At 42.4% G+C, this 25,914-nt stretch overlaps 1 protein-coding gene across 2 annotated transcripts in view; it reads right to left on the bottom strand.

The window, feature by feature from the left end:
• LOC133948771 (probable E3 ubiquitin-protein ligase HECTD4) overlaps positions 1-21,504 on the bottom strand; it is a 34,816-nt gene extending 13,312 nt beyond the window's left edge. The window contains exons 1-48 of one of the 2 annotated variants that reach the window (XM_062382781.1): positions 20,840-21,504; positions 17,422-17,975; positions 15,347-15,436; positions 15,133-15,260; positions 14,403-14,511; positions 13,451-13,589; positions 12,928-13,098; positions 12,627-12,819; positions 12,355-12,516; positions 11,980-12,093; positions 11,726-11,866; positions 11,400-11,635; positions 11,160-11,302; positions 10,980-11,050; positions 10,779-10,884; positions 10,549-10,669; positions 10,328-10,450; positions 9,961-10,085; positions 9,458-9,611; positions 9,266-9,369; positions 8,881-9,079; positions 8,627-8,746; positions 8,438-8,542; positions 8,179-8,342; positions 7,776-8,021; positions 6,582-6,774; positions 6,251-6,355; positions 6,062-6,150; positions 5,808-5,980; positions 5,414-5,549; positions 5,181-5,325; positions 4,937-5,103; positions 4,618-4,764; positions 4,339-4,523; positions 4,089-4,242; positions 3,715-3,995; positions 3,403-3,589; positions 3,221-3,302; positions 2,910-3,112; positions 2,679-2,814; positions 2,317-2,499; positions 1,984-2,148; positions 1,720-1,889; positions 1,304-1,419; positions 1,087-1,190; positions 700-861; positions 402-550; positions 195-274 (exon numbers count right to left, since the gene is read on the bottom strand). In XM_062382781.1, coding sequence (XP_062238765.1) covers positions 195-274; positions 402-550; positions 700-861; positions 1,087-1,190; positions 1,304-1,419; positions 1,720-1,889; positions 1,984-2,148; positions 2,317-2,499; positions 2,679-2,814; positions 2,910-3,112; positions 3,221-3,302; positions 3,403-3,589; positions 3,715-3,995; positions 4,089-4,242; positions 4,339-4,523; positions 4,618-4,764; positions 4,937-5,103; positions 5,181-5,325; positions 5,414-5,549; positions 5,808-5,980; positions 6,062-6,150; positions 6,251-6,355; positions 6,582-6,774; positions 7,776-8,021; positions 8,179-8,342; positions 8,438-8,542; positions 8,627-8,746; positions 8,881-9,079; positions 9,266-9,369; positions 9,458-9,611; positions 9,961-10,085; positions 10,328-10,450; positions 10,549-10,669; positions 10,779-10,884; positions 10,980-11,050; positions 11,160-11,302; positions 11,400-11,635; positions 11,726-11,866; positions 11,980-12,093; positions 12,355-12,516; positions 12,627-12,819; positions 12,928-13,098; positions 13,451-13,589; positions 14,403-14,511; positions 15,133-15,260; positions 15,347-15,436; positions 17,422-17,975; positions 20,840-20,986 — 7,477 coding nt within the window. In that variant the 5' untranslated portion in view covers positions 20,987-21,504. Of the gene's footprint in view, positions 1-194; positions 275-401; positions 551-699; positions 862-1,086; positions 1,191-1,303; positions 1,420-1,719; positions 1,890-1,983; positions 2,149-2,316; positions 2,500-2,678; positions 2,815-2,909; positions 3,113-3,220; positions 3,303-3,402; positions 3,590-3,714; positions 3,996-4,088; positions 4,243-4,338; positions 4,524-4,617; positions 4,765-4,936; positions 5,104-5,180; positions 5,326-5,413; positions 5,550-5,807; positions 5,981-6,061; positions 6,151-6,250; positions 6,356-6,581; positions 6,775-7,775; positions 8,022-8,178; positions 8,343-8,437; positions 8,543-8,626; positions 8,747-8,880; positions 9,080-9,265; positions 9,370-9,457; positions 9,612-9,960; positions 10,086-10,321; positions 10,451-10,548; positions 10,670-10,778; positions 10,885-10,979; positions 11,051-11,159; positions 11,303-11,399; positions 11,636-11,725; positions 11,867-11,979; positions 12,094-12,354; positions 12,517-12,626; positions 12,820-12,927; positions 13,099-13,450; positions 13,590-14,402; positions 14,512-15,132; positions 15,261-15,346; positions 15,437-17,421; positions 17,976-20,839 lie in introns of both variants that reach the window. The other variant, XM_062382774.1, reaches the window with a different exon arrangement.
• Between the last annotated feature and the right edge of the window lie 4,410 nt (positions 21,505-25,914).

Below are 25,914 nucleotides of genomic sequence, written 5' to 3' on the forward strand. Positions count from 1 at the left end.
CCAACACTGGCTATTGCTTGAGATGAAAACAGTATATGCTAAGGTTGTGGTGAAAAAGCAGCCAGTTAAGATACAATAGTTTTAAGGAGGTTTGCTAAAATCCATAACATACAGTACATTGATAAGTTGACTAAATCAAACAGAGAGAAAGCAGAAATGTAAATGTAGAAAAATCTATTTATCCCCAGTCTCACCAGGAAGTAGAGCCACATCCAGCCTAACACTCTTCCACTGCAGCAGACTGGAGCCATTGTAATGCACTGCCCTACCATTACTGACACACAAACACAGACAAGAGACAGACGCACAGAGATGGAACAACACAAAAGAGAAGAAAGCAGTCAGCACTCAGGTCAGAAACAGAGCAGTGAAGAAAAGATTGAATGTTCAGTTGAACATACTTATGAAACAGACATGTGCCGACTGGATTGGTCCATGCTCCGTCTCTCTTCTCTGCCTCAGTGGCAAAACCAAAGGACACAATCGGACCACTGTCCTCCTCAGAGTCTCCATAGGAGACAATCTCTATCTCCCAGTAAAAAGATGGGGCCTTCAGGGATAAAGAGACGTAAATGAAAGAGTGTAGAGCAACATAAATATGATTGATTTAATTCTTTGATTTATTATGACTAATAAATGTTCAAACAAACATATGGAAACACCAATTCAGTACTGTGCATATTCTTATAATGTGAGCACCTGAATTGGAACAGCAGAGGTGGCGTAGATGAATGTGCCTCTAGGAAGACCTCCTCCAGCACTTGGATCAGCCAAGAAGGTGACAGAAGTCAGACGGGACGAGAACATGCAAGCACGGACTGGAGGGAACACTCTGGACGGACACCAGGTGATCTCTTTGGGCTGGTGAGGCAAACGCATCAAAAGGAAAAGGACTGTTAAATACATTAAAACGTTTCTGAAGGTTTTAAAAGTTATTACGAGTTGAGGCTTTTTCAACCTCCCTAAAAGATAAATGTGTATTTTCTGCTGCATATAGTCAACGTGTATGTTAAATGATGGGGGGATTTCTCTTAATCAATAATTACAGTAATAAAAACCAAAACTAATAAACTTGTTAATTCACACCTGGCGTCTGTCTGTCTGCAGTGGTGGAGGCGGTGGTCGAGCACAGTCCCGGTACAGCATTCTCACTCTTTCACACTGAGCCTCAACCATGCCAAGACGCTCTCCTGTACAAGATGACAGAAATCTGTCACACACGCTACTGGCTAAAGTGTAGGGTGTTACAGACTCAGTACATTTTTATAAATGCAGATTACAGATTTGTGTGAATAATGCTCACCAGGGCTGCATTCCTGTGCAACCAAGTTGAGAACCTCAACAGCTGCAGGACACTGCTGAATGAACTCTTCACAGAAGGAGCTGTCCTCTAGGAGCTGTGCCATAACCAGACAGGCCCTGGAAAAACAAATGGGAACCTTGTGAAATTTGTATAATCTCTGGTTTTGGTGTTTTTTAAAGCATTTCTAACATGATTAGATCACATAGACAGAGTTACATTTTCAAAGAGTTTAGATAAAGCAGATGAAAAACAACACAACTCAACCTTAACCATCAGTAAACCTGGAACTAGTGAGGATTAGAGAAGTCTTCTCAAAATAGGAACAGAGTTCTCCTTACAAAACTGAACAGATTTAATATGGATTCAATGAAATCTGCCACTTTCTCAAGAAATTAATGAAACCATTGTCAACTGACCTGGTTCTTATTTCAGCCAACAAGCGCACTGCAGCCATTACTGGGCTGGAGCCATCTCCTGTAGCTGGAAGAGAGGTGTGAATGGAGAGACTGCCCTCCTGTGGCAGGAGCATGGACTGCACTGCTTGCACCACCTTTTCAGTGATAGAGAGCTTATAAAGAGGCAGAGCCTGTTTGGGGGGAGTTAAGGTATAAAGAGAGACGCAGGTAAGTTTCAGGAAGCTGTTGAGAAACATGGGCAGAGACTGATGACGGAATTCTTACCTCAGATCTTGGAGTGCAGAGGCGTGATATGGGAACTGTCAGGATGTCTGAGGCTTTACAAGCTCTACTGTACTCGCAAGAAGGAAACTTGACTGTAGCGATGCCCTCTTGCTCATTTATGGACATTACTATGCCCACGCTGCCCAGCACTCCCTTACCTCCCACCTGCACAGCAGAGGAAACAGAGGAAATGTGACAGCAGTGAACAATTAACTGCTATCAATTTAAAAAAAAGGTACATATTGACTTATTAACTCTGCAAATTACAGCCTGTATAATATACTGTAAGCCTGGCATTATCACTTTTTTACAATTTTATCTCCTTTAACTAACCTGGACCTCAGAGCCGATCTTTATAGTTTCTTTGAAGCCTCCAAGGGCACAAAGAGCAGCTACAGCCTGTCTGCCAATGGCCTGCAGTTTAGCCAGTTTCCTGCCGCTGCTGCTGCCATTTTCCAGAATACTTTCAGCATACTTCCCCAGCTGAGGGATAAACATTAGCGCCCGGGAGAGCACCTACCAAAACACCACAAGGAAAAAGCATTATGGTTTTGGCAAACAGCTTCATAAACTGTCAACCTAAATATAGATTATTATGATGAACCTGTGGTAACATTTATCATATTTATAAATAAACTTTATTATTGTTATTATATATTCATTTCTACGAAGGTAGAAACGGCACAATCATTTACTTTTTCAGCAGTGCTTGTCCAGATCTGAGCAGTGTTGGACTCAGGAGCAGTAAGCAGACTGTGCAGTAGAGCAATCACCTCGGCGGCCATACTGTTGGCAACATGGCCACTGATGAATGGCCTGACAGGGTCGGACCTATTGAAGGCAGGTTTAATGAAGAGACGTTACAAACTCAATCAAGACTGATGTTGTCAGATGTTGAACAAAATATGTCAGCTCTCAAACTGTACCTGGCCAGCTCAGCGTTCCTGTCCCGACAAACAGCAGTCTGAGCAGTTTTCTTCTTGTCACCAGTGGTGATGCCTCCAGCAACCTCCTGGGCCAGCGCCTCCACGGGTGGACCAACGCTCACGATCAGACCAGACTGGGCCCACTTGTTCGCCTTCCTAAGGGCAGCAGATGCCTCCTCTGTGATCACCTCACAGTTTCCACTCTAAGGGCGGATTCACATAAGATGGAGGTAAGAAAATATGACAGTAACACACATTTTCATAGGGAGAACATAGACTGTTTAAACTTTTGTCTGATCAACAGCTTTTACCTTGGTCATGTCTCTGTCCATCTTAACCACCTTTTCCATGTTTGCTCCAGTGCCAAGTCGAAAGGGACGTCCCTCTGAGCTGCTGCAGTTCAAAGACATTGGAAGAACATTTGTGTCAGAGAAGCAGAGATCCGGTTTGCTGCTTGGAAGTAAAATCAACAATATTAGGGGGCAAACCTTACCTGAGCAGTGGTTGTAGAACCTCATGAGAAGACTGATCCTCTCTCTTGTGGATAAAGATTGACAGCTTGCCGTCAACAGCCTCTCCCTCCTCCCCAACATCGTCAGACTTCAGAGCTCCCTTGGAACTGGCTCGGGACAGAGATGTGTCCGGCTCGGAGGAGCTGGGAGAGAGCAGGGTCTGACAGCCTGGTAAAGAGGGAAAAGAACAAGTATAGGAAATTATCAAGAGAAAGCAACTTGTTTATCCAGTTTAGAAGATTCCCTTTCACACACACACAAGTATTTAGTACTCTGAAGGAAAAGAGACAAACCTGGTACTACATAGTCTGCTAGCTTGGCTAACAGCAGGGCAGCAATGCGTGAGGCAGGGTCACTTGCATCTTGCTGCTCAGCATCTAGCGTGTTAATAGAGTAGCTCCAAGAGGGCAGGGCCACATTGCCACAGTCCTCCACACTCATGAGCGGCAGGGCAGCTCGGCATAGCTGCAGGATGATAAGTACCAGCTTTGGAGAAGGTCTCTGATCCAGTAGCAAAGACAAGAGCTTAGAAACACAGGCTGGCTGACTGAGGATAGCTTTTCCTATGTGGCTCCTGAAACACAAAACACAAGAACATACATTGTATGAATATACACAAATATACACACATACACGATATACACACGTACAGGACATAAAGCTTTACCTGGAAAGGTCATTGAGCAGACTGAGCACATCCTGTAAGGCATCATTGCCAGCTGCTTGATTTCCACAGCACTCTGTGGCTCTGGCCAGGTGATTGGTCAGCAGGCTGGACACCTGCCGTGCCAGACCAGAGTGCACAGCATCTGTAGACCCGCCTTTGAAGAAAAATAAAAACCATTACAACAAACACCTAACTAATTCAAAGGGTTTAATACTGGTGATGTTCACACTTGCTTAGTAACTTTTCTTACCTTCCACCTTCTCCCACTCAATACATCGGTTGGCCAGCACCTGGAAGGCAGCCCAAGCCATGGTGGCCACCTTCTGCTTTTTGGTCTGCTTCTCATTTGAGCTACATTCCCTCTGACCACTTAAACTACACAGACTGTCCATGAGCTGGACCAGGCCACTCCGAACCAGGCACTGCTCCTCGCTCCTATGACGACACAGGCGATAAGTGAGTGTTAACAATCTGAGGGTCTAGAAATACAGGAATATTAACAGAGACAGTGCAAGGTGGATTATCTTGCCTGGTGTAGGGGATTGTGCAAAGTAAGCCAATACTGTTGGCACACGCGATGGGATAGCGAGCACATAGTGACACTACAGACGTCATGGTCTCCCCAAAGGCTTCCTGCACCTGCTCAACCATTCCACCACAGGTCAGCTCCTCAATCCTGTACAGGAAAGAGAAACAACCAAATACGGTTATTCTTTGCCATTTAATTTGTTATAATAAATATAATATCAGGGATAGTATCCTTATTAGGTATTTCTATAAACTTATTTTTTGCATGCACATGTTGTGTAGGTTCAGATTGTTAATTGTGGTTCAGCCTCTCCTCTTACCTTGGGCCACCTTGCAGTACCATAGTGACAGGCCCCACCAGGTGGGTGACACCACCGACTCTAACTGCCGCAGTGAGCAACTCCCTCATATGAACCAGTGCTTGCTTCCTTGTACTGCCACGTCTCCAGCGTGTCTGTGCAGCCGACAGGAAGCTGCTGCTTGACACCTATGGACATGACAGATATAAGGTTATAGAATCCACTGATTATCATGCAGCTATGACTCAGTGAGTCAGAAACCTACAGCTTGATCAGGTGTTGTCCCGATGAAGGCAAAGAGCTGTCCCAGCAGCACACTGTATGTTGGCTTGTCTCGGCTGTCCTCTATAGCCAGAGACTGCAGCAGAGTAAATGAGGTGCTGCGATGACTGGTGGGATGATGTCGCCTCCTATAGATGGGGAAAAAAAAAAAAGAAGGAATAAATTCATCCATTCCTATGATTTTCTACAATTTTCATCAATCAAACCTACACAGACCTTTGTGAAGCGTGGGTAAACTCCAAGTCTTGATTAGCAATCATCTCCAAGTCAGAGGGTGCTGACATGCTGCGCAGGAACACTGGCTGCTTCACCAACGGGATCACTGTCTTGGCATCTGACACCGACTTAGAGGCTGAAGCAAGAATGAGAGTGATTAGGAGAAAATCAAACTTGTCTCCGAATCTCAGATGTCTGGGTAACTGAAACACTTGCAGGAATTAATAAAAGGACAATGGAAATACTGATCTACAGAAGAAATTTTTTTTCCAGAATTTCAATAAGTCTCCCGTGTGAGTTACATAACTGTACCCATACATTTTATAAGGCAAAACAAGGTTAAGAATATAGCAGCTGATTAGTGACACAAGAAGACACGTACAAAGATGCGTACCTGGACCTGGTGTGCCAGCAGGTGTGGTGGTTAGGCTCCTGCAGTGTGGAGCGATGGTAACATGCAGCAACAGCTCAGTGCGGTTCATTAGACTTTTTACCAGCGCCTTTGTTTTGCCGAGTGGGGTGCTACTTCTGCTGTGCGTGGTGTTGACGTCCTGGAAGAACTTCTCCCTGTTGGTACAAATGCATGATGTTAGATAGAACACTGCTTTACCTGTGACTGAGATAGTGAGGTAATTTGGAATTACTTGCCTCAATGCAAGAACAACATTTTCCAAGTCACTAAAATCAAGTGGGACCTCCTTCAGGGAGCAGAGCAGCTCCAGCTCCTTAATTTTGTTCTAGTACAAAGAAAACATGTCATTAAGACCACACCAAATATTAAAGGTAATGGTTTAATCTCTTGAGCAAAAGTTACAAATTTGTGTATGTGAAGGGTACCTCAAAGAAGTGGTAGTCGTGGAAGAAAGGAGTGTTGTTCTCAAGCTTTCCTTGCTGGGCCTCCTCCACCTCATTCTGCCACTTTTGTTCCAATTCTGCTACACTCTGAAAGCAACACAGGACATAATTGGCACAGAGACACAGTCTTCTTGGAACTTTCCTTTTTTTTTATAGCTAAATTCAGGTCTTCTTGTCCATCTCAATCTGGTCAATCTAATTTGAACTGATAACCTATTCTGCTGGTTTTAAAATAATTATCATACTTCCTAATTTTGTGGGACATATTTAAGTATAAATAGCTAGTGTGTATAGTATTGTGTATAGAGCTCACCTGCAGCTGACGCTCCATAGCATTGATCTTCTTAAAGGTCTCGGCCATGATCTTACAGACCAGGTCATACTCCTCTGCATGATCCTCGCGGTACTGGTAGTTGACAAGTGACTGAAGGGCATCCACCAGGCTTAAATGTTTTATGACACAAGATATGATGACCTCCTCCATTACATCTGGTCTGATCACCTCCCTTACAGAGAAAAAAAATGGTTGAAAATTCATGTTTTGGTTTTTATTTTGATAAGAAAACAAGGAGAACTTTACTTTATAATGTGTATGAGTTCACTTCTGCAATACGGCTTCTATTATCCAATAAACACACAAAAAACAATGTGATCATTAACCAGACTAAAATGTTAAAAAACACCTTTTGAACAGAAAAAAATAATTTACTCTATGAGCTGAGCCTCGTAGTTTATAAAATCCTAGATGGCTGGTCCTACTTTAAAGTTTAAAATGTCTGCCTGATGAAAATATGATCATCGGTGGACTGTATTACAGGGTAAATGCACATTTTGACCAAGGGATTTCCATGACTTTTCCATAACTTTTCAATAACTTTAAACAGAATTTCCATGACCAAACATTTTTTGAAATCTCGGTGTATACATGAAAGAGTGGCAGAGTTTAGTATTTAAGCTAACAATGAGAGTGTCAAAGCATACAGTATACCTTGAATTACACAAATGAATGAGACAATAGTTTGATTGTGATCTTTGTCTGTTGTAACCCATGGCATGTACTTTTCCATTTGTAGCCAAGCATGGTTAAATCTACACTTCCCTTGGATAGTGCATTATCCCGCCTGCTTCCTCACCGAACTTTTTAATTATTATGAGAGAGTATGCCTGCTTATATTTTGAGCATATGAACTATTTAAAACTCACTGAAATGAACAACTTGAAAATATGAATTTAACAAATTTCCATTACTTCTCCAAAAATTTTGGGATTAAATTTTTTTTCAAGCACTTTTCTAGGCCTGGAAATAAACAATTAACAATTCCATGAATTTTCTAGGTTTTCATGACCAAAGGAACCCTGGTATTAAAGTTTATTTAATACCAGGGTTTACTGTGATTACTGTGATTGTATTTGCCACCTAGGGGATGCTACCGCTGTAATTTCTCCATAAAGGTTCAGAGGTGACACATGCATACCCTCTACTAAGGTCACAACATGAACTTCTTACTTGATACTGGGGCGAAACTGTGGTCGAGCCCTTCCAGACACCTCTCGTAGCCTTCCCATGATGCCTGGAGGGAGGCGGATACGAGGCAAGTCAAAGTAGGTCCCTGGCATAAGGCCTGGGGGTGGGATGAGCACATCAGCTGGGTAGACAAACTCCCGGTCCTCCTCAATAGTGAGTGGCAGAGGTGACGGGCTGGGTGTTAGGGCAGGAGAGATTGCACCGTTTGCTTCCACCTGCCACTGGCACCTAAAGGAAAAAACAAAATCTTCCATCAGTCTGTCATTTCAGCTGCCAGCAGTTTTGCTGTATTCAACTTCATACCACTTAAGAATATGTACCAACTCTTACAGTGTACTATACTAATCACAGAGGACGTTTTGTGCAGCTTTCATTTAACTGTCACCTTTGCAGCAGCTTTGAGCAGAGCAAATCGTGGCAGGCTTCCTCCTCCCTCGTCACTTCTGGTCCGTTGTACAGAATACGAAGCATTGAACAAGCCAGCACTGACAGACCCAGTGCAAGGTCTGCCAGGAAGGGGAGGCCTCCTGAGACATCTTCAGATGACTCCTGAACAAACAACCAGGCAGCATCTTCCGAATTAGCTGATGTTGTTCATGTTCCACACTGTCATTATGACGACTACAGATGTTCCCAAATTTTACCTGTGCTCTGACAGTGCAGGAGAACCCCCACATGGCTTTATCAGGGGTGTTGTGTTCACGTCCACTCCTCATCTCAAAAGAAAAGGTGACAGTGTCTCCTTCCACCTAGAGACAAAAGTATTGCTTTAAAAGACTGCTGTGCATACTGTGTGTTTACTGTGTCTGTTTGCACTAAACAGCTTCTTGTACCTTGACGAGGTCTTTGGGCCACCCTGTCCCCAATACACTTCGACTGCCATATCCCAGAGTGTTCCCTCCATACTCTGTTACTTTACGACTGTTCGTGTTGGGACCAGCATAGATCACCAACTAAAATTTCAGAGAATACATTTAATCAAAATAAATAATTAAAAGTCCCTAAACTAAATATCTGCTATGCTTGAAAAATGGCACAAAATACATGTAATAGCTACAAAGACCAACAACATTGTGATGGTCATTACCTTGTCATAGTCATACTGTGATGAGCAGCGAGAATCAAAGCGCAGGTAGAGGCAGCGAGCTCCTGGGATGTGAACTGTCTCCTTGAACTTGTAATTGTCCCTTACCGGGTGCACTGTCTCTACAGTTTTCCCAGCAGCCCATGGGGCTGGGATCTTAAGTCCAGTCAGGAAACCTGGCTCCTCACGCTCGTCAAGAATTCTAATATAAAGGACACAAAAAAGAAAGATCACGAATACTGGCAGACAGCTGGCATTTACGTTATCATTAGTTCTGAGAACACGGTGAAATCTTACTGTTCTCATTAAAATGCTAAGTTATGCAGAAAATGTATCCAAGATATGATCAGATGAATTAATTTGTGAATTATGAAAAAATGAAACGTACTTGTCATCAACGGTACATGCCTTCGCCCCCTGCCCGAGAGCACCACACGTAGGTGGAGGCTCTTCAGTGAAAAGCGGAGACTGAGTCTTTAATAACAGGGCAGTCTGAAATACAGAGAGTATAAATAAATACTTCAGTAAGAAAAACTTTTATTTAATGCAAAACTTATCTTTGGATGTGCAAGATGCCAACCTGGCTGGTGTAGAGGACCAGCTGCACCAACTGAGGCATGAGGGCATCGGCGAGAATGAGGGTCTGCAGGTTGGGGTGCATCAGAGAGGTGAGCAACACTGGCAGTAGGTGCCCAAGCATGGTGGCCTTGGTTACCTGCTCCAGGCCTTTCAACCTGAGGTTAGTAAGAAAGGACAAGTTAATAATGTATCTGTGTTGGATCCTCGGCAGAAAAATAAAAGATAATTTGAAACGCTTGCCCCCATAAACGATTTCCCATGGCCTTTTATTCCTTTCAAGGACGCTTCAGCATTACTCAGCTTTAGCTATATCTTGTTTCATGGTGAGGTATGGCATTAGAGCCGACTAGAAGAAAACCATGTCGGCTTTTTTGATAGTTACATTATTGTTTTATGGTTATACAGATGGCACCAAAGTCTGCTCATGGATTATAATAAAATAGGTCTCAGGCTATCCATCAATCACAGCTGACCAAAAGAACATTAAAAAAATATATAGTTCACCTTGTTTCTCTGTCAGGGATGTCGCTGTTTATCAGGGCTGTGGTCACCTGCTGCAGGATTTCCAGTACTTCATCACATCCCACCAGGATCTTAGTTGCCAGGGACAGTATGCTACCTTGCAGCTCCTGAGGACAACACACAGAATAGGAAAACACTTACGTAACCCTGCTTCAGTAACCATAAATAGAAGTTTTTAGAAATAACACAATTTAAGTCTATATAACACTGTTGATTTCATTAAAACTGCAAATTATTAAGCTGTGCTATAAACAAGAATAGATTTCTTGATGATCTATTCCACCAACAAACACCCGAACAAACTCCATGTGCAGAGGTAGGGGTATTTAAAGGGGATGTTTACCTGTACCTTCATTGTTTCCCCTTGTATGGAGCTGTCACTGTCATCATTATCATCTGGACGGATTAGAATAGTGTTACTGAGGAGGTGGTTCTGAACGGCCATGAGGTAGCGCAGACTAGGTGAGACCACCTAAGGAGCAAGAGAGGGAAACCATCTTATGTTGCTATCTCAAAAGAAATGTGATCTTGGTCAGCATGAGTAAGTGTTTCTGAAAAAGATATTCATACTGGTACAGTGGAGAGCAGCTTCTGGAAGTCATCCCGGGCGACTGTCTGACATTTGGTAATGACGAGGCAGGACTCCCGCACTACAGTCTTGAGGATACAGTGCAGCAGCTCATCACTCAATCTGAAAATAGAGAGATTTCTACCCTTCAAAAACAAGAAGATACCCACAAGGAGCCAACTTGGGTTTGTAAACTATGAGATGATATCGTTGGACCAGTGTTGCCATGTACCTGTAGTGGTCATCTTCTTCACTCCCAAATCTATTCTTTTGTAGCTGGTCTGCCAAGTTGGTGAGGATGACGTCCCGAAGCTGAGACAGGCCAGTGTTTCTTTCACCTGGGTATCGCATACAAACAGACACAACAAGGGATTTATTGCCAAAAATAAACAAAGGTGCCAGTTTTATTATAATGAGCATGTTCAATAATCACCTTCAGTTAGTACGAGTTTTAGTAGTTTGTTGAGTTCAGCTTCCCCATGATACAAAGTATTCAGGCCTGAGCTACAGAGACGGAGGAAGTAAAAAGAGACATTTAAATATAAATATGATTAACATTTTAACTGATTGGTATGTATAGTATATTGTGTTGTATTTGAGAATGATCACTAACCTGATGGCCATGCACACCTCTCTCTGAATCTCTGCTCCTATCTGATCCACTGGAGCCATGAGTAGCTGCCACAGGAGGAGGCCGGAGCGGCGCACACTCTCCCTGTTCTGCTCCGACTGAGGATTGAAAAACCTAAACACCACCTAGAAAAGACAGATCGAAAAAAAGATATATATATATATTGAAACAAACACCAAAAACTGTCTAAATTCTGCAAAAACATCCCAAGCTGCACCGAACCTGGAACACCACCAAGATGCACCGGATGATGCAGGTATCTCCGTTGACCATGGCCTTCTCCATAATGTCACAGATGCTGCTGAAGTGACGAGCCTCGATGGGATGTTGTTTACCCAGTAAGGCTCCCAGAGGCAAGCTGTTGTTGGTGGCTGCCAGCAGGTTGAGCTGGTGGATACACATAGCACCAACATGATGAAGTAGCTGGTTGATCACCTCACCAGTGGCCACTGTTTCCTCTGTGAAAAGACAGGTGTTGCAGATTAGCATATTTTTATTAGACCTTATAGAGAGGAGCAACTTGGGGTTTCAGTGCGGTTTGTGTCTACCTTTGGGTTCTTTGATGACATGGCTGACACCGAGCCTATGGCACACATGATGGAAGGCTTGGTTCCCAGGGTTGCACCACTGATCTATGTAATCACTGGAGCAGGTCCAGATCAAGTTGTTCAGTGCATCGTAACATGCTCCTATGGCACAAAAGATTATATAATTAAGGGTCACTTACGCTGCCAATGCACTGTGTGACCATCTTCTGTCAGTTTTAAATACACCAGCAGAACGTGACAGAAGTTGAGCTCACCTAGCCCTGCCACCTGGGCTCCCCTGCCGAGCGAACTGCCAGGAGCATCAATGAGGTCTGCGCGGCTGCTGAACTGACCATCAGCCAGGTTAAACACCAGGCTGGAGGCTAAAACTGAAAAAAAAAAAAACAATTATGTTTATTGTATAAACCCATAACTAACAAGGTGCTCGCTATTTAAAATCTTTCTCTGATCAAATTAAATGTAATAAAGCTGTACCTACCATTCCTAATGATTTAAGAGCTCAGTTTAAAATAAAAGTATATATAATATTTGTTTTTACTTAAGAATAGAGAATAAAGAAAGATGACTGTCAGATATTATGGGGGGAAAAAACAAAATGAGGTTTTAGCCCTGTCTGTGTGTGCTCTTACTTTTGAGAGAGGACAGGCTGCTGGTACCTCCAAATAGCGAGCGTGTGGCAGAAGTCCCAGATACACCCGGTGGGGAGACCAGCATCACAAGAGAGGTTCCACACACATACATTGGGGTCTTCCTCAGAGTCTTCAGAGGGAGTCCACAGCTGGTGTTGACAGCTATGAAAGAGGTAAGCAAAAAGCGTTTTAATGTTTTCTTTGATCCAAACCATTTTATGTATGTGATCCATTTGATTTTCACGTAAAAAATCGTTTTGCTGATGAATTACCCGACTGCTCCTCTTTGACAGTGTTGGTAATTGCGGAGCCTGTGAGAGCAGCCAATGTGGCAGAATGGGAGGCCCGGAAGCGTGACATTCGACTCAAGAGAAGTTCATTCAAGCACTTGGAAGACTCGCCCTCTTTGCGAGTAAGAATAACTCTCTCCTGTAAGATGTCTGCGACACATAATCCTGTCTGTGTCTGCACCATACATAGGGAAAAGAAAAACAACAAAAAAATCAAGATGCTTTCAGATACATAGTCAATACAGCCGAATCTGCTGTATATATCAGGGGATAAAGTACTCACAGACAAGTGAAAGACATCCATGAAGACAGAGTGGCCTTTCTGCGTCTTCTCGTTGAGACTGGCCGGAGACCAGACCCAGTAAAGGTAGGTTCCATCTGAGCAGAGGTGCAACGTGGTCATGCTGCTGCCCACAGGAAAGTGATGGGCTGGCATGGGCACAATCTGGCACACCTAAAAATGACAGTGAACATTAATATAAGCTATGGCCACACACAAAGACTGAGCTGGTTGGATGTTAATGGCCACATTTTCACAGAGTACAGATTTTATCTAGTCCCTGTCTCTATATGAATTCATGTATGAATCCATTACAATTCCCCAACGTGTTTCTTCATCTCTTGCATTTGATTTGCACCATTTTTGTCCACTTAAGAGGACTGATTTCAGTTCATTTAAGAGAACTAAATATGAAAACAGTCTAAATGACAACTACAATTTTGTGTGAACAGATCAGTAAATTCAAAAGGATTTACAATGTCAAAGGCACTCAATGAGGCAACATCACAAAACAATGGAACCGTACCTGGAGAGTGAAGGGGTCAATGACCTGGCACAGCTGATGAGGCTTGGCATCGAAGGAGGAGGGACGGTGGAGGAGGCGACCGCTGCTGAACACCACCCAGCCGGGCTCCAACTCCTCATTTCGACAGTACACAAAACCTCTACACAAACACAGAGCATACATGTCACTGGTTAGTGTGGATGTTTTAATTATTCTACTTTTATCTTGAAAGATCCAGAGAAGATACCTGGGTTTGATCCATTTAAAAGACATAAATATCTCCAAACACAACAATACACATTATCTGCAATATGACGCATGTTGAAAAAACTCCATAGAGTAATTTGCTTACTCCACTGAGTGCTGACTACCAGGTACTGACAGCACATCCTCTAAGAAAAGCAGAGGTGAGCAACTTCAAATCTATTGTGGTCGACAAATCAACACAGATGTCTGGAATGCCTAAGACTTGTCCTAGTAGCTAAAGGCTATTCAATAGTCGCTCCGACTGTATTATAATTCATTTTTCCAATAAAAATGTTTGGCTTGGTAAACAAACATGGATACTTCTAAGTACAATTGGGTTATTTACAGGTCTAAATCTGCAATATATCTTTTCTGGAAGTTATTAAGCAAGAGAAAAAATTAGGTCTTTGAATTCTCAAAACATATTGTGGAAAGAAGCTGCCCTATACTCTGTAATTGCTTGGCATTATAATCCAGCACACACTTCACCTCTCTGTCCTCTTCATAATCAACCTAGTCAATCACAGATGGTCATAGAGGATGTGACATGCACAGCAGATATTGGTTTACAAATTGCCAGGAAATAACGTAGCACCAGTGTTGCCCGGGACAGGGTAAGTGATCAGAGATATATTTAGTGTTTCACTCCCTCTTTCTGTCTTTCTCTCTCACTGTTGTCTGAATGCTGCAGATGAAGAAAGGCAGGAGGGGAAGAGTATCACGTTACCTCAGTGTCCCATGTAAACCAGAGCCCAGCTTGCTGAGTCCTCTCCCAGAGGAGTTAGTGGTATACAGATAGAGCCCGTCTGTGGCGAGACAGCGCCCCAGGTCAGTGTCTGCGAGACACAGGCACACAAAAAGTAAGATTTAATAGGAGATTAATAACAGACAAGCTACATAGTGAAATGAATTGTAAAGGGAAGTATCATTAGAAGAGTGGACGAATCCTGGCAGGAGAAACCCAGGTGGAAGCATCTCAATGTTGTGTTTACTTATTGAATTTTAGTGATCTGGATAAAGAGGTCCAATATTGATCGCGTAACAGGTTAGCTTATCATATGCAAATCATGCAAATGCTTTGTGGCTGATTAGGTCGTATAAGGACAAATGCCCCGTCAAGCCTCCGTCACTCTACAAGGTCAGCTTATCGATTGCTGGAGAGTGAGACATCACTTTCCACTCCTCTGCTTTATCCCCTAAACTCTCTACGTCAGAACTCCTGTTGTTAGTCTCAGCTCAAGCCTTAATGTCTCCACAGCATCTATGTTTATACAGTGAAATGAGGCCTTAATGTACCCAGTGCTCAACAGCCTTCACTTTTACTGGCATTTCAGACCCTTAATGCATTACGTCATTTGGCATTATAGCCAAATGACAGAACTGGTTCTACTATTCATACTCATATTCAAATTCATTTTACAAAAGTAAAGAATGATAACACATATGTTTTTTTTTACCTTTGCTCTCTGCACCTCCAGCAGAATTATCTGGAGTGGGCAGCATGTCCTCAAAACCCCAGGACACACTGTGTTTGCCCCCCAGGAGGCAGGATGGAGAGCCTGGGCCTCCTTCCAGGAGCAAAAGTCTGACGCAGGAGAAAAACAAGCATGGTCACAAGTTGGAGAAGTAGCTAATAAATCGATTTCAGACGGAGCAAAGTAATGCCCTCACCTGTACAGGACATCTGACACCGGGAGCTGGCCCAGATCAGTTTGTTTCTGCAGCAGGTGAACTGTGTGAATGAAGGTCTTCAGAGATCCCCTAGAAAATAGTTTGGCAGATTAGAAAGGAGGCTTCAGCATGAAACACAAGCAAAAGCTCATTGTTATGCATTTCTGGAGCTGTAGGTGGAATAATAGCTGGCTGATGTGATAGAGAGGATCTGATGTAATGTGCTGAGAATTAACACATATTCTTGCTTGAATTTGGATTAAAGACGCCAGAGATATTTTTTTACAATGCGACTATCAGCAGGGTGTCATAAACAACCGGCTTCAGTTTGTGCAGGGTTCGTTTTCTGCCTCTCCTCATCCAAGGACTGTATCTATTAACTGAAGTAATTTTAAATTCAGGGAGCGGATCTATGCAAAGAGGGAGAGTGGTTTTCTAGCATTCACTGAGGTTGGTGAGCATTGGAAAACAGCCTGGACAGGGTCTCTAAAAAAAAGGGAAGGATAGATAACATCATGGAGAAACAGATTCCAATGTCTATGTTGATAACAGGTTTTTATAGTTGCTTCTATCAATAATATCAAATGTGTGTTACAGCCGGGGGGTTATAAGCTAAAGAACTTGACAATCATTATATAATGTTGCTTTGAGACTCGGGTGATCCAGTGAAATCCTACAATGTGCTGCTGTACAATGTGTACGTTCGATTCAGTATTTAAATGTTCAGCAGACAACAGACAAACTAAACGTGTCAGCCTTTTGTCAATGTCCCCCCCTCTACACCTCACTTTGTAAACATTAACAGCTGATTTCAAAGCACATGGATATGCAGTCTATTTGCTCAGTGGATTTTACACACCGACCCCTCCAAAGGCGAGGGGGGAGTTAAGCTGATAGCTCTTTAATTAGCTCCCACTGTTGGTGAAAAAGCATCCGGGCTGGATGGTTCCCCGAAACAAAGGGCTCTCAGCCTATGATGCTGAACAAAGAGTGGAGAGTTCTGGTTTTGACAAGTCAAGATCATTTGTCACCAACAGAAGCCAGAGATCAGGCGCAAAATACAAGCACATTCTTCTCTGCTGTGGGCTCAGTGCCAAAAACAAGATACATCAAAGCAACTTACACATTGAACTTCTATTCTTGTTACTGGGGTGTTTTTTATTTGACCAAATAACAAGGCCAACCCACCCTGTGCTCATACACACAGTGCATGGGGCCCTGTCTCTCCACACAAGCCCTTCGATACTCCCTGATTGATTTCACCAACTGTGGATGAAGCCACAGCGGATCAGATGAAAACAAGCTCCACTTATTAACACTAGTTTGAGGTCAGAACGTCAGAACATGATATTGAGCTGACAGCAGGAAAGGTTGTTTACAGCCACAGGTTGAAGATAATAATATATGGGCATTCATGCTGCACTGAAGATAGAGAAAGGAAAAATCAGTTTGTCAATTATGTGCTTATTTGAATTATGGATGGGAGGAAGAAACTGAGTCACTTGTAGACTTACTGATGTTTTCACTAATAACCCCTTTACACCAAGATTAAAGGGTATACACAGATGATTGACTCCTTTCCTATTGCCAGCAGAGAAGTTTGCCTACCTTTTTTGTTTTTTTGCATTGAGTCACATTTAATGTCTATAATGCACCATATACAAAGAAAGTCTCTCACCTTGCTGATTTGTCAGCGATGCATGTTGTACGATATTAATTTTTTTTTTGCTATTGCGTGTTTGCAGTAACAAAAAGGAATAGTGATGAGTGTCATGTTTTCACTACCGATTAAAGCCAGAGCTGATTAAAACCCTTCACGACTGCAGAATCCTTTGAACTTGGGTTGAATGAAAATTATGTCCATAAAAATGCTAGATGTTAGTGGTGTTTTTTGACCAGGGAAAAGGGGCTTAAGATAATTGCCTTATATTGTTTATAATTATAACTTACTAACATTTCACTTAGAATGCTTTTGCTTTTCAATTCATTCTTGTTATATGCTTAAAATATGAAAATGGGCCTTCTGTAAAGTGTTTATTGTGATGATTGGACAGTAGAAGAATGTAAGACCTCACCTAGCACAAGCAAGTGCCACAAGTGCAGCAGCAGCATTTTCCCTCTGTCTGTGTGTGTGAAGGATCGGCATCTGAGGCTGCCCCTGCTGCTGACTTGACTCCTGGGCACCATCTTCCAGCCAGGAGCAGAGCAGTCCCTCCAGACCATTGAGGCAGTCAGCGGGCTCTTTGCTGAGGCTGAGCGGCTGGCAGTCCCGGAGGCAGGCCAGCAGTACCTCAGCCGTGACACCACAGAGCGCGGGGTCGCTGCGGGTCTGGGACTGCAAGAGCGGAAAGACCAGCAGCAGACCAACACGCGAGGTGAAGGGTGCCTGCTCAGGTTGCTGTAGTAGACCTTGTCTTTTGAGCAAGGCCAAGGTCTCCTCATCAGCCCCTCCAGTCCCCTCTCGCTCTTGCTGCTCCTCCAGGGCTAGCTGCCGCTGCGCCCCCCACAGGCCACGCAGTGCGTTGAGCCGATACTCCAGCAGGCGCGCGTATGCATTGCTCTGATTCCCACAGACAGCACGCAGACGCTCAGCTAGCTCCACCGGGTTCTTGGTCTCAAATGTTAGAATCTGGATTGAAGGACAGAGAATGTGGTAAAGAAGAGGAAAAGAGTGAAAGAATTATAATAATGACGTAGTTACAAGTGTTAGCATTTGTCTGGAGCTTTATAAAAGAAAAAGACAGAATAAAAAGTTATTTCCTGACCTGGTCTAGCTAGAGACTATTTCAGTTTTCCAATGCAAAGAGAACATTGATTTAGAAAACACACACTTTCTGAATTTGAACTACAGAGGAAAAGCACAGTGGAGGAGAATTTAAATTAACCAGACATGAAGAGAATTTGGGTTTGTATGTTAATATGCAATAAAGATCTTAGTTTAAAACTATATTATTTCTAGCATGCCTTTAAATTAGATTGGATCTACAGTATTTCTGCAGTGTAACTATGAATCACTTCCACAGAACAAATACTGCTACCAACCATTTCTGTGGACTATAAAATATAGGTTATAGATTGCAATGCACATTTGGGGTAGCCTATCACCAGTGAAACTATGTGCATCATGTGCACTTAGGCAGCATTTCTAATATTGATTACCCTCTGTGGCCCACAAACCATGGGCTAGGAAAAAAAAATCCATTATACCATTTAGCAGGCACAATTTGTATTGATTCAATTTCAGAAAAGCTACTAGTGTTACAGTAACACTCCTTAACTGGATGCTGCTGGGCCTTCTCCCCCTTGCTCTGCAAAACACTGCTGCAAGTGGATAAAAATAGTCAGCACCAGTACACCTACGAAAACAGCACTGAATGACCCAGTCAGTGTTAAGACTGGACAGGGAGAAGGGTGGAACTGTAGAAAACCAGACCCTAAAAATAAGTCCACAGGCCTGGGTACTCAAGTCTCACCCACATGCATGTTACCATTTTTATTTTATCATCCTTGGGATCTTGTAGACAATATCATGGGAATAATGTATTATGTATGTTGTAATCATGCTTTATATTCAATAATGTATACGCAAAAATGTAATTATCCATAAGGAAGGTACAGATTATGTAACCTGTCACTTGCCATACTTTACGCAACTAATTAAGCTTGAGAGTTTATGGTACCGTTACAACTCTTACACCTTAGATAAGTCAAAGATTAGACCATCCTCTGCATTTTCCAATGTGAAAAAGCTGACTGTTATTTATCATGCCTTCACCAGCATTTCCACATGTTTCTTCTTGTTCTAGAGCAGCTAAAACAAACAGCACAATTTCACAAGCTGGGTTGGTCGCTTTAGGTCAGATGTGGGGCTTAACAGACAGCAAAAGTTTGAGGGCACATTCAGCCTCATTAATGAACCAATGGTTAGACGAGTTGCCGATCCAGTATAAAGTTTGATCAGGCAGATCAACAACAGGAAAAAGAGCCATCAGCACATCTTGTGTCTCCAACGCTAATCTAATAACATAATAGATACCTGATTATGGTCCTAATACTAACAGCTACAATGTGGTATTGTGAAGGAGAGCATCTAACAAACTGGTCATTTATAGCACCAATTACATACTTGGTCAAGAGGAAAAGAGGAGGTTATGTCATAGTAATACATCCAGTTGCATGCACCACACTCTGCTTTGTTAAAACTTAATCAAGCAGGCAGTGTCTGTTAATGAGCACAAAAGCCATTCACCAATCTCAGCATAGTTCTTATGCAAAATAAAAACACTTCCCACAATAAGGTGTTGAAATTGCACCATCTCCCATCCTACAGCTATGCATTAGAATATGAATGTCGTATGGATCATAGGCTAAAGCGCTGTTCAATCCCTTTACTAAAAGTCCAATAGTTGCAGAAAGTTAATGGGGCCGATGGAGTCCTTTTATTTGCCATCAAGTAGATATCCTGAAATGGAAATGTTGGTTTGAAGTACTGTCCAGTTAATTCACAGTGAGCCAACTATAGTTTATACTTCATTTAAAAAGAGGTTGAACTGATAATATTACGGGCATCAGTTTGATTAAGGCACATTCCTCATCTTCTAGAGACATGGCAAGAGCTATGCTGTGGTAAATGTAAGCCACTCTACAGATTTATGGATAATGCTAGCACTAGTTTGTTTCGTGTAGATCACATCCTAACAACAGACATAACAGAGTTCCAAGATTTTGCCTGAGAATGAACAGCCTGTATACCCGATAAAGTTTAGAGAACAAAAAGCAGGACAAAACGATGGCATTACACCTGACGCTAATCGGAAACAATTGACAGTATTTGGTGATGCTGCAGTTACAAAACTGGTTTCTGTGATAGATGCTCACAAACACTTGTTTTGTAATATACTGGCCGGCACTCTGCTGTGAGTGCACGCAAATTAATGTTAACAGTTTGATGCAACTTGAGTAGCTGTCTGCATAGACAAGCTGCTGCTCTGGCATTACTAATAAAGTTGTGCAACTTGATACCCGCGGTAGAGGGACATCATGCAAGCGAGTGCAACACCTCAGATGGAAAAAAAAGATCCATTTGAATAGAATATAAGGCTGCAAACGACCCATAGCTTCCCCTGAACTTGTCATTAGATGGAATGATGCACTGACTGTCCACATACAATCATATTATACTTTGTACACTTCTGCAAATGTGATTAGATTGAAGTCAATTCAGTTACATGACTCATAATTCGAAAGAGTTTCCCGGAAACAAGGTGACATCCATATATTAGCAGGAGTTCTGTGACCAGGCAGTGGACCTGCAAACGTGAGCGCGACCTTTGTGCCTGATGGTTTGCAGCAGCAGCAGACACTGAAAACACATTTACATTAAAACAACACTGAAACACACAGCTAGCACAGCAACGAGCGTGTGTTTCTATTTACAAAGCCTTTGTGTGTGTGTGTGTGTATGTGTTTGAGCGAGAGATGGATTTCACCCACCTCCTGCTCGGTGTCCCCCTGCTCCGACACTCCGATTTCACTGGGCAGTTCGGCCAAGTCCGTGACCCGAATGAGTCCGTCGTGGAGGAAAATCGTCTCCTCCTTCACCGAAAGCCACTGGGACGAATCCACGGCCCCGGAGCCCATCGCTCTCTCCTCCGACAGTGATGCCAAAGGGGTCGAACATTAAAAATTCAGTGACGGGAGTGACAGAAACGCCCTAGCTAGCCTGCTAGCGAGCTACAATAACATAACCGCCTATACCGTCTCCGTGCTACCTGTCAGTTGTGTTGGACGGTTGTGTGCTAACGGGGCGGGGGAGCTATCACAGGACGGCCGTGCAGTGGGCAGGCAGCGGCGGCGTCTCCGCTTCACATAATATCGCTGCTCGTGTCGTGCTAACAGCGGCTGCTAGCTGTCTGGCCGGGTTAGCTTGGAGCTAAATCACCGTACTGTTATAACGTTACCGAGCAGAGTGGGCGTGACACCCGCGCTGAATCCGTTATCGCGCCGCTCCGTCGGGTTGCTCGGAAGGAGGAGGGCTCCCGGAGCGAGCCCGTGTCGCGGTGAGGGGCTGCGGGCAGACGGTTCGGCTCACGGTCCCGCCGCTGTGTCAGTGGCCGGAGCAGATAATGAAAGTCTCCCAGCTGTCAGCGCGACGCCATGTTTCCAAGGCCAACGAGCCGCTCCCAGCATGCACCGCGGGGCCAGGATGAAAGCTGTCAAAAATGCATGAGTTCATTGTGGTGTCTCACAGAAGTGATCACTGCAACAATCATTCACAGAAAAATGTGCTGAGCTCAGAGGATTTATTTAGTTGTTAATTTGTATTGTATATAATTACTGTATTCTAACTATATTTAACTTATATAATATTATTTATAACTAGGGCAGCGAGCAGCACTGTGCGGGCCCCAGCAAGTTGCTATCTGGAAACCTGAGGCGGCCGTGCGGGGGAGGGCGAACAGGGACCGGGCGAAGCGGCTTCGTGTTTTGTGCGTTTTGTTCATCGCGGGAAGGATACAATCGTCACTTCCTGCGTGCGTCCCGCTGTGCTGGACCACGCCCTCTAATCGCCATCAAGTGCAGACAGGTGTGGCTACTGGTACAGGCCAGAGGCGGCTCCCTTGGGCGCAAAATAAATAAGAAAAGACGGATTTATCATGACGTGACACTTGCAATGTCAAACAATACATTAACGTCCCACCATCATCCTCTAACCCCGGGACGCACCGGAGGTAGAAGCGCCGCGAAAAGCGGTCCGCCTCCTTTCCTCACCCATGTTAATTAATTGGGCTGTTCGCAGCCCGCGGCATGGTGCCGGGAAGAACCGGGAAGCGCAGCGGCCACACACACACAAGCTCATCATATCATGTTGGGTGGCGGCTACATGCTTGCGTAGGTCAGTCACCAGCACTGAGAAATGCGCTCCCTGGGCCACAGGGATGAGCCATAGACTGTGTATATCATATATATACAAGAATATAGACAAAGTGGTGACGTTTTTTTTATTCCGGAGGAATTTTCAATGGGCTCGGTAAAAAGGCTCAACGATGCCCCCGAGACCCCTTGAACACTTTCACATTGACCGATCTTCACAAAAATCTAAACACAGGTGTATCATGACCAGACAAACACAAGTCTACACGTGCAATTTGTGTCTTCTTCCTGTGCTTGGTTTATCATGGGAATGAGCAGGTAATCCGATCCTAATGTTAATTTAATTGCTAAAGTTTGGCAGGCTGTCGTGTTGGCAGGACTTCAACCACCTATGCATTGCACAATATTAAATATTATGTCAATTTAAAAATATATATATATTTAAAATATTTAGATATAATTAAAAACAAATTAAATATAAAAAAATATAAAATATAAAAATAATATATATATATATATATATATATATATATTTAAATTAAATTAAAAATTCAGAAGCCCATTGCGCAGGAATTGCGAGCGCAGTTTTTTTTTTTCATTTAATTTAAATTACACTAATATTTTTTTTTTTTTTTTTAATTAAGTTAAATTTACAATAATTGAATGAAATTCTCCCGATTTTAAGCGTTCAGTATATTGTTATTGTATTGTAACGATTGTATTGTATTCTATATATTTGTTAGAGAATTACCCAGTCCTTTGACGCCTTACAAGAATCACTGTCTGCTCAGCTTGTTTCCATGTGATATCCTGAGGCTGCCCCCTGCTGGCTGCTGGGTCCTCTGCTGCTCCTGCTTGGTTTGTGAAGCTTGTGATTAACTAAAGTTGTCCATAAAAGAAAATCATTATTATCCTTCAAGGACAATTTGATGTACAACAGCAACCAGTGCACGACAAGAATAAACCAATATATACAATTTAAATAAAACACAATATAAAACCCTAGAGACTAAGGAGCAGGGGAAAATTAGCTTTTAATAAATTAATTGATAAGTCGACCAACAGAAAATTACCCGTCAACTATTTAGATATTCTAGAAACATTTCCTTCTACTTTAAATATCCTGTTGTTTTTCTAATTATTATTATGTTGGTGACATTTCCTTGATAAATGTGTGGAGGTTTTACTACCTCTGCTAAGGAGGTTATGTTTTCATCTCTGATTCAGTCAACAGGTTTATGTAATAAACTACTGGACCAATAACCACACAACTTGGTAGAAGGAAGCTGCATGGATCAGAGATGAACCTATACGGCTCTGTTGATCTCTACTGAGTGCCAGTCTAGTGAATGAATCTGGAATCTTCTCTCAAAAAACATTTCCCCCCCACAGGGTTTGAAGTGTGACGCTGATGAGGTGTTTATAAAAATGTGAAGGAAAATGTCAGACCAAGTGAATCCACTTTATTTCAGCATGAACAGAAAAAAAAGTAGAGAGTTTCAGTTCACCGTTAGCAGCAGGACAACCTACTGGATTTTCCCTCTCATACGATGAAGGTTACTCGATCTCTTCAGTTACTAATAAAGCTCTGTTCAGTTAGACACACAAAGGGATATAAGAACTGGGGTTAATGAAAATGCAAGATAATTCAAAACCAACACAAATTAGTCCTCCTTAAGTTTTACTCAACCTGCGTCCCTGAAATTCAAGTATGTGTCCCTTCTGTATTTCCAAAAACACTTTTAGCCTTTTGACACAAAGCACTGGCATGAAAATCAATTAAATATGCACACTACAGGGGTATATCAGGCAGTCCATGCCCAACATACTATATTGCCATCTTTCTGCTGCACTCCAGCTGTGGTCCAGAATGAGCTTTGCTAATGAAAGAATACTGCATAGTCATGCATTGAGAGGACAGCTTCCTGGTTTAAATTTTACTATCAACACATCTCCTGAAAGAAGATGAAAGAAATGTTCATGATGTACAATGACTATCAGGAGCCCAGTGAGGAAGTGAGTGGGAATCAGAACTAAGACAGGAGAAAGAGACTCTGCTAAATCAAAACCTGGAGCTCTTTGAATTACTGGCAAAGGAGAAGAGTTTCATTGCTGACTTCAATATCAAGCTCTACATAGAAGACTCTACTGGATTCGATTACGATTCATGGCTGCTTTTTCCTCAATTAATAAAATCATTCACACAAACATGAACTCTTTTTTATTTAGAAAGTGCTTTAAAAATTATGATCTACTGTTACTGTTATTACAATTGTGCCTTAATTTACAAAATAAGTTTTTTCCGATTAAAAAAGCAGACTACAACAGTAAGTCTATGACAGTGGGCAGTGCTCTCCACACTGATATTCATTCAGTTTAGGCGTATGTGCTGCTTAGAAGGACAAACTCGGATTATAGCCTTTACTGTATCGAGGTGGCCCCACCTGGCCCCCCTTAGCAGCGCCACTGCACTGAGGCACATTACTCCACAAGTTAACAAGTGACTCTGCTCCTCTGATGTGCTCTAATCACTCACTTTATGAAAAATTGCTGAATTAATTTTTATGTTCCTGGATAAATGGGGCGCAGCTTTTTCTTCAAAAATGAAGTTAAAGCCCAGTGTTGAGTCATAATCTGAGCTGTTCAGGCAGGGACTCTGATCATGTGACAGAATGTTAGTGCTGATTGGTTAATGCCCAGAGGGGTTATAGTAAAAACCCTATTTTTTGGAATTCTGCAAAAATTTACGCCACACCAAAGTCAGACCGTGTGACATACACTGAACCTTTTAATCTCCATAGAGTTGAGATGACACTCACTCAATTTAAAGCTGCTGATGAAAGCTCTAGGAGGAGTGAGTCAAAATACAACATGTGTAAACTGGTCAATTCTGCTAACTAACAAACAACGCAGATATATTAAGAGCCATGAATTATTCCCGTTGAAATCAGTAAAATTTTCCTTACAAAATCCTGGTCAAGGTTAATTGGTTCTTCCTTGACCTATACCCCAGAATTGTTTTTGGAGTTTTAGTGTAATCCTACTTTTGGACAAACAGCAATGAAAACCAGAGTGAGGTAATGTGTGAAAAGCCTTTTTTTCTCTTTTTATTCATGTACTTCACATTATTACATGTGTATTGAACCCTGATGGTGCTCTACACAATGGTGCCCCCTAGATCTTGTAAATTTACCCTGGTAGTGTTTTTGAGAAAGTAGAAACCTGATTATTGTCCAGTTTAACCGGAATTGATCATCGATAATGTAGCCCTTTCCAAATTCTCTTATTCGGCAAACAACATGTCGAAAATAAACTGATGCAACACATTGTAAGACTCTGACATGAAAGGGCAGATGAGGTGCACATTTTGCATCATATACTTTGAGACAAAGGGCCACAATAGATCACACTGAATACATGTAGCAAGTAAATAATCATCACTCCTACAGCAGAAGGATTTACAAAGATTTTGTTTGTTGTATGATAAGTTTGTCTTTTGTTATTTCTCTATTAAATCAATATGCAGTTAACATAAAAATGCATCAGCCACAAGATTTTCAAATAAAGTATTACTTTTTCATATAATTTTTGCATAACTGTTCTTCATAAATATATTACATTTACATCCATAGAATACTTACAATAATATTACCTTAGTCAAGGGTTTGAGTCCTTTACTATTTTCATCAGACTTT

This window comes from Platichthys flesus, chromosome 3 (assembly GCF_949316205.1).
Source record: "Platichthys flesus chromosome 3, fPlaFle2.1, whole genome shotgun sequence".
NCBI classification, from domain to species: Eukaryota; Metazoa; Chordata; class Actinopteri; order Pleuronectiformes; family Pleuronectidae; genus Platichthys; species Platichthys flesus.